Source organism: Nelumbo nucifera, chromosome 4, assembly GCF_055504915.1.
Source record: "Nelumbo nucifera cultivar China Antique chromosome 4, China Antique-T2T, whole genome shotgun sequence".
NCBI classification, from domain to species: Eukaryota; Viridiplantae; Streptophyta; class Magnoliopsida; order Proteales; family Nelumbonaceae; genus Nelumbo; species Nelumbo nucifera.
In genome coordinates, this window is record NC_142652.1 from 67,847,210 (window position 1) to 67,855,780 (window position 8,571).

Here is an 8,571-nt window from a genome sequence, read left to right on the forward strand (position 1 = left end):
TTTATATAATTGAATCAATTGCCACAAATTAAAGCCATATATATTTACCTTACTAGGTTTACACCCATATGGGAAGAATAGATGAGATCTATATATTAATACATACAAACGCTGACCAGGCCAGCCATTCAGACATGGTCATCAGCATAGCTGCTATAAGCTAGCTCTCTTTTTCTTATGAAAATTTATACATCTAATTAAAAGGATTTAGGATTTCCATTAATAATCATAAATTAAGGATTTAGGATTTCCATTAATAATCATAAATTAATGCATGATTATATATCACGCATATATGGACATATACATCATCATCATCATCTACTTCATCCAAGGAATACCATGACTCCAGCTTTCATGCAAGAATTAAGCATCAACACCAGAGGGAAAGTGGTATATTATATATAACGTGCAGCTTCTGCAAATCCCACTTGCAGTTTGTCGAAGTCAAACACTGTATGATACACCCCCATGAATATATCTCCTAACATCCTGCATGAATAATGCATATTCATATTTTAATTTTTCATCCTTCATATATAACATTTGATACATATATATAACCCAAAATCCAAATGGGTCATTCCAATTTTAATACTGTGTGGTTGAGTGGAATTGGAATTTTATTTTCATTTTTCGTGGAATAACATTCCTCCATTTGAGAGAATGGGCATTCCCTCCTCCTCCCTTGAGAATGAAATCCCATTCCAGCTGATTCTAATTTCCACTCCTATTCCAATTTGAATCAAACTGCAGACTATGAGAATAGGCCATTCAATCCCATTCCCATTGAAAACCAAACAGATCCTAAATTAAGGTAAAGGATGAATGCATGCATCTCATGAATTCTCAAGACCTACCAAAGTGGCCCTCCGGCTGCAGGAGGCACATCCAGTGGCACAAACGCGCTGTGGCATGCAGCAGCATTGCCTTCTCCGGTTTTAACAATGTACTGGTACACCATTTAAAAGAAATTTCAAAAATTTAATCCACGCACTCACTTAACAATACAACTGAGTTTATACAAATTAACCAAATGAACACACAAATACCTGTTCCGGAGTGAGATGGAAGGTTTTATTTCCAATGGTAAATGCAACATTTGGCATGTCCGAAATGCTGTTGCAGTCAACAAAGGACCTCCCATGAAGCAGAGAATTATGGTGCTCGCACAGCTGATGATGAAACACAATTAGAAATTTGATTTGTTGAATCATATTTATCATAGATTGCATATAAGTTTATATATATGTCTGAAATATAAGCTTAATTACCTGGGCTACATATTCGACTATTTTGTCCAGAACAAAATCTCGTTTAAGCAGGATTTTCATCACAGAGACCATGACGTTACAAAGAGAACATGGAAATCCTTGAACAGCCGATGATCTCTCCTTTGTTCGGCTTGCAACTATTGTTTCTAGGCCATTATAATTGCTGCTTACAATCAGGCATGCATATTCAAGTTTCAGAGCTTCAGTAGTGAAAGGAAATTATTAAGGATGGTGAAGCCAGGAAACACATCATCATCATCAATATCACATAAGATGTTAATTCTGACCTCACATGGTGATGCTGTGTCCTATTAACATCAGATTTGCAGAGACTGATCATTGAACACACGCTGTCCGGTTGGATCTGCTATAGGGTAGGCAAAATGTAAGGCAAACGCTGGAAGCTAGTTTACAAGAAAGAAATTAAGAATTAAAAAAAAAAAAATCATAAGAAAGAGAAAGAAAACAGACCTGCGATATTAGGAGATCCATTACTATTTCTCCGACGGTACGCACAAGTTGTCTGCAATCCATATCTGTTACAGTTTCAGCTCCAATGGCATGATTGATTTGCGACACAATGGACTGAAATACAAGTTAGGATATATAATTAATTACAGGTGACAATAAACCATAAAGGACGTGTTGAAGAAGGTATGAGCATTTACAGTTGGACCAGCTATTAACGAAGTCCCAGAATCCACAATTGCAGTGCAACCACTCTTGCAGAAACCTGGAAATATAAATATGAATTTGGAGTTGAGAAACAAGTTTAATATGAGGTGGTATCAAGATAACAGTAATATAATTCACCTGTTGAACGGTTCCCAATAAGAAAATCTCCTATTTCAACCTGGTGAAAGATATGGCAATAGAAAAACAAAACTGATTAGGTCTTTCTTTGTATGCATTTGGTTGCAGTTCAATCTTATTTGAAATGGTACAAAATGCATGGGAGTGCAAATGAAAAGAATACAAATTTTGGTTTAATTTTGTGTCTTATTTTATTTCATTTGTACTGCAATGGCAATCAAATAAAATAAGGTAAATTTTGAAACAAAAATAAATCAGTATGTACACCTAAATCATTTACACTACCATAATTTTGCATCAGTTTAAATTTATTTGCACTGCAATCAAACACAACATATAAAGAAATCAAGAGAAATTAATTAGGTCAGTTTTGAGATTTTAGCCTAATCCGTGCACCCAGCAGCCCCATAATTTTGAGTAAATTTAGGTTATGTTTGGTTTGAAGGAAAATGCAGGGAAAGGAAGGGAAAGACAGGGAAACCTATATAGCCTTTATCTTTCCCTTCCTTTCCTTATTTTTTCCTTTAATCCAAACATAGCCTTAATTAATTATAATAGGGGCAACAAGGATTGAACACTAGACCATTTGATCAAATAGGCTCTGATATCCATTCAACCTAAAGGCTTAAAAGCTTCAGCTGTTGGGTGAGGTCCCTGAATAGGATTCTATTCTCTAACACTAACATAATAACTTGGAGGAATTTGAAGATAATGAAACCACCTGCCAGTAGCCCTTCCGAGTAACCGGAACATAGGTGTGCTCCCCCCTGAAGTGTTTGGGAACAACGCCACCAAATACAATCTCACCCGCTTCCTCAGATTCTTGATTTCGGTTCAACCAGAAAGAGAAAGCCTTCCTGTTTACTAGACCTTGCTCAGCCATGTTGTACCTGAACTCCCCAATAAGAATGAATTAGCATTTCCTCAGAAAAGGGAAGAGGTAGAGATGAACACAAAAAAGGATAAATGAGTAATTAAAAAATAGCTAACTATATATACCAGATAGGCAAGATATTTCCTGCAGGTTTCTCCTGGAAACCCAATCCCATTACCCCATCAACTTCTCCCAGTAACAAAGCATGACTTCCTTCCCGTGTATTCTCAGTGAAAGCCTGTAAAAAGATACAGAAAATAAATACATCCATTACTGTTGGCTTGCTGCAACCAAACAACATACACACACAGACAGTCATATATTTAAAAGTAGACAAATTAAACCTACTTGGTCTTTAACGATGACATTCCCAACTTGAACATCATCTCGGCCAGAAATTGATCTCGACCCATAATAAAGATTATTATTATTTCCTGAATATCAGAACCCAGAAGAAGAACCTGAGTCTATGCCTACAAGTATTAAAATCCAATTACTGCAAAAACAGTATTAATTACCAATGTTTTTATAGGTACTTGACCGGCCTGCAATATAATTTGCAGGATGGAAATGACAGTTCACCTGCATGAAATTGTACTTCTCGTTAATGAGTTCCTGGATGTTGATGAGCATCAGAATTTGAAAAGCTTAACATACACTAGAACTCACAGAGAAAAGGCATTTTGATGATGGAACCCAGAGGTTGGAATTTCCGGTATCAAAAACAACAGTGAAGTTCTGTGGTGGAGAACCAATTCCAATCTCTCCAAAGTATTGAGAATTCAAATAATTATTCAGCAATACCACATCTGCATCTGATGAACCAGACAAACTACGGCAGATCAAATAATTCTTTGGGGACACTTTACCCATATCTGAATCACCCAAATTCCTGCAAATATTTTTCAGAAAGCTGCTGGCATGTCTGCTCTTTTTGTTCATGGTTCTTGCAGTATATAGACTGTTATCATCCAAGGCTCTCTTCTTCAACCTGATTCTCACTAGCCCATCAGGGGAAGCAGGGAGAGAGAAGGAGGGTGTCAAGGCACAGAAACAGAGAAACAGCACAAGAAACTCATGGGTCCTCATGCTTGAGAGAATTGCCTGAAGTACAAAAAAAAAAAAAAAAAAAAAAGAAGAAACCATCAATAAAAACTGAGCTCGTACCAACTACTAAGTAACCTCTTCAACTAGAGCAGTAGGGGATGGCAATCAACTGGAGCGGGCCGAGTGAAAGGAACATAGGACTCACCAGTCACCAGGTCTGAATTAATTATTGCTTTGTCTTATAGATAGACGATTATAAAATGATATTAGGGTTTCATTAGGATAACCCGATAGGTTGAGTAATTAAAATTCATGGAGCAAATTTTCAGTTTACTTCATGACACAATTTTGTTTCTTCAGGTAATACTAGAGTGTGGTCACTTTATTCTTATTTTTTTGGTAAACAACTTTATTGTTGTTGAAGGCTTGAAGTCAATGTTTTCAACCCGTCATTGATCTAGCTAGTTGAATTCTTCGAACCATCACTTGGTCAGGATTCTATGTCTGGTTCTGTTAAAACCCATTAATCGGTCAAAAATTGTTTGACCTGACCAGTTCAATTGCCGACTAGTCATCGGATTGTGGGTTGCACACTTAATGCATGTAAACTTTTGGAGGCCATAACTTTGCACTTCGATGTCTAACTGTGATGATCTTTTTTTTTTGGATAACCTTTTGAAATGTGTCCCAAGCCTGCTATTTTTGCGAAAAAACTCCTTTTTTAGCCTCAAATCACAATTTTTAATATTTTTTATAAATAAAAAATAAAAACTGAATTAAAAACATAAATTAAATATAAAGTAATACATATAACATATCTAAAACATAATTATACATTATTTATTGATAAAATATGTATTTATACATATATATATATACATGTATTATATAAATATATATACCTTAAATACATAGATGATGATGTGGCATGGTCTGACCCATTTGACTTGGCTGGTTGAACCGGTGACACGACTCGGAGACAAAAACGGTTTGGACTTTGGGTCGTGTTTTTTTTTTTTTTAAACATTGCTTGAAGCAATCCATTAAAAATATTAAAACTTGAACAACTCATATAAATGTTTTCAACCCATATTGACCTTAGGTGATGTTTGGCACCATCGCCTCACCGATTTGTGATTTCTGAAATCGGTGTTTTTCAAAAAAACATCAATTTTTGTTGTTTGGGACCATTCCTGCCATGTAAACTGATTTTTGAGAAATGGCCATTTTTTTCATTGAATCCAAATGGGGAATGACGAAAATGGTGATTCCTCATCCAGAGGCGATCTTAGGAATTGATTATTCAGAAATTTTTGAGAAATCAACTAAAATCAGCGAACCAAACAGTTTTTTCATCACCAATTCTTTAGATGTTGATGTGGCTCCGATGTGACACTAATTTTTGAGAAATCAGCAATGGTGTCAAACATCACCATACTATTGATATGTCCAACCCATGTAATAGTCAACTCAAACCCACTTTTTAACAGAAACCCATTGACTTGATGAGAGACCCAACAATCCGGGTGATGACCATTGATCAATGGATTAGACCCAACAATCCCAATTGATTTGCATTTTTATTTATTTTTGGTAAATTTCATTATTAATAACAATAATTCTCTTTTTTTTTTGAAATTTGGGACACCAAAAACATGTCTATTATTTTGTACAAACTTTTTAAGATTATTTTTTTGCATATTTATAATCATATATCTTTTATTTTGCATTATTATTATTTTATTGATGGTATTTGGTGTGGTGGATTTTTGTTAAAATGTACCATAACACTAAATTAGCAAGCTTTAATACCATGTCAAGAAACCATTCAAGATAAAAGATTAAACAGATGAGGTCCAATAGGTTTTTATTCTCTAACATTGTCAGTTGGTGTTTTTGCATATAATAAATGGCAGAAAAAGCACATCAACGCCAAACACCCTATGGACTGTCAATTTCACAGGCTGTTTGAAGCTGAAAAAGAAAAAAGAAAAAAGAAAAAAAACTTGGGATTAATGGAATTCAGGAATATGAAGCACCAACCAACTTGTAAATTTAAATGGATTTGAATTCCTTGGCCTAAGAAAAACTCGAAGAGAGAGAGAGAGAAGTTACACGGAGAGATTAAGAGCAGATAGTTAGCCTGCAGCTATCACAGCTTCTCGCATGCATATATGCCCCCCAACGTCCTGGTGATGCAAACAGAAGAACTTACGTGAAACCTCCTGAAGAATGGATGCATGATCAAATATATACAAGTGCTCATCATACATGAATAGATGATCATATATGATGATCACGATGACATTGCAATGCATTAAGTAATTAATGATCATAGTATCAATGAATTATGGGTCATAGTAATGGTGGTATGAAACCGAAATCTTACCTTATTGAGTGTTTCAGCTCAGCTGGTGGAGGGATAGAGAGAGAGAGAGCTACACGAAACAGGAAGAGTGAACCTATTTAATTGGCAGCAATCGTGGTTGCAGAAACTTACTATCGTTATCATGGAGTAGATAGGGGAGTTTCCTGGAAGCAATAAAGAATTGAGGACAAACCAAATTTGGCACGTCGACTGATACCCACGTTTGGAACCTTCATCAAGGAAAATATATAAATTAAGATCGATGTCATCAGACCAACTTCATTTTGCTTTGTCTTCTACCGCCTAATTAAGCAAGCAAATCAAAACAACAAGGAAAATCAGAACCATGCATGTTATATATAACAAGCAAACGTACGTGATTATCTTGTGTAAGGGAAAAAGGGTTCTCAAATATTGTTGTGGTTGAAGCAATCCAACGACTTTGACGTCCATATTTTGCAGACCATAATGGCTTATGGGATTGGGAACTGTATCGATCCTTCTCTGCCTCTTGCTTTCTGTGAGGGAGAGTTTTTTTCTGTCTCTTGCTTCTATAGGCCTGAGATCAGTCCAAGTCCAAAAGACTTGATATAGAGGATATTAGTTGAGATTGGTGGAGACGCATCTTGTGTTCAAACTTCAAACGGGAAGTTGGGTTGAGACCCTTCTTATATAATTGCATCATGATTTTGAAAACCGGACAAAAAATTGAACTGTTTTGACCATTGGTTTATAGGTCAGGCAGTTTTGGAGGATCCAAAACCGGACCTAGAACCATAACCCAAGGTTTAGAATATCGATATGCCCGATACGTCGGTAAGGGCCGGTGTATTAGGCGAATCAGTACTATTTTTTTTTTCTGAAACTGGTTCAGGGGGGCTGGTTTATGATTCCTCCACCCCCTGAACCAGTCAGACCCCTGATACACCCACTATAGGGGCATATCGGAAGGGTCCCAGAACGATATGTATCAGCCGATACAGGCCAATACTTTGAACCTTACCATGACCAATTCTTAAGTCAACTGGTTCGACCGTCCAATCTAATCCAATCCAATCCGGATTTCAAAACCATGGTAATATATATATATTTCGAACAGTGAAACTAAAAAACTAATTTTATCTAAGGTATTTGGTATTTCAACTTATAATTCAGGTTATTGTCCTTATAAATAAACCAAATTAAATGTATCCAGAAAGCAAACAAAATTACAAAGTTACAATTGAAGTTATTATATATATATATATATATATACAATGATTCACAAAATTACAAAAAAGAAACATCTCAGTTGAATAAAATAATGAATTATATAAACAATAATAAAATAATACAAGTACAACAAATAAATATTGAGCCAGCAGCTACTACGTACGTTGTACGTGTTCCCGGGGCGTTACATTTTGTGTCTGGCAAATAGGTCGCCATCCCCAAGTTAGTACTTAGTACCAAGGCTTAATTTGCACTGGGAGAGGATCATGACATATTGGACAAGAGTGTCCTAGGCTCCTAGCAGGATTAGCGTATTCCCAACACTATTTGGAGGCACAAGTGCACATAACATCATTGTATTGGGGTTGGATCTGCTACCCATGGGCTGTTCCCACATTCTACCCACAGGTGCATTTTATTAGTACAAATTTCTTTATCTCTGCCGCGAGTTCAAATCTATGCTTCACAAGGGGTGCCCTACAATGTCCCATAGCACATTTTCGTCGTGTATTGGGAACATTTCCCGATAATAATATCATCGGTTCTGGTATTATCATTGGAAGATATTCCTAATACACAATAGGGATGTACTATAGGACGTTATGGGGTGTAGATGTGAATTCCATTGCCCTATACTTAGGGCCTAGTATTATGGGACTAGTCATTCGGGCCTCGTGTGGCACTCGAATATGACGGATAAGCCTAAGAAACAAGTAACAACACAAGAAAAGACAACAAGATGGCACACGAATTAGTCAAAAGGCTATTTGTATTACATTAATATATAGCAAGCATAAGCACACAGTTTAGTGTCAAGGGGATCTCGTGCTTAACCTTTACACGCTACTGATTCACTTGACTACCTACCTCCCCTCAAAGAGTACATTAAATTTTTTGGGGAGTGACATAAAGAAACATCAAAATAATGAAAAATCATACTACAAAATTACAATAATACCATTGATAATCCCCCCATACAAGAT

At 36.1% G+C, this 8,571-nt stretch overlaps 1 protein-coding gene across 4 annotated transcripts; it reads right to left on the reverse strand.

Moving 5' to 3' along the window:
* Positions 1-6,480, reverse strand: LOC104586038 (aspartic proteinase-like). Of its 4 annotated transcripts, none has more exons than XM_010243130.2 (16): positions 6,398-6,451; positions 6,124-6,197; positions 5,888-5,982; positions 3,631-4,065; positions 3,480-3,543; positions 3,310-3,395; positions 3,087-3,199; positions 2,809-2,977; positions 2,088-2,127; positions 1,943-2,007; positions 1,746-1,859; positions 1,562-1,638; positions 1,275-1,440; positions 1,053-1,175; positions 861-952; positions 1-492 (listed from the first exon to the last, which is right to left on the reverse strand). In XM_010243130.2, the coding sequence occupies exons 3-16, from the start codon at positions 5,933-5,935 to the stop codon at positions 399-401; spliced, it is 1,686 nt and encodes a 561-aa protein (XP_010241432.1). In that variant the 5' UTR covers positions 5,936-5,982; positions 6,124-6,197; positions 6,398-6,451; the 3' UTR covers positions 1-398. The 4 variants fall into 4 exon arrangements, with proteins under 4 accessions (XP_010241432.1, XP_010241434.1, XP_088760615.1 ...); XM_010243132.2 differs by having other exon boundaries at positions 1,275-1,437; positions 6,398-6,449; XM_088904489.1 differs by lacking the exon at positions 5,888-5,982 and having other exon boundaries at positions 1,275-1,437; positions 6,398-6,480.
* Positions 6,481-8,571: the final 2,091 nt, after the last annotated feature.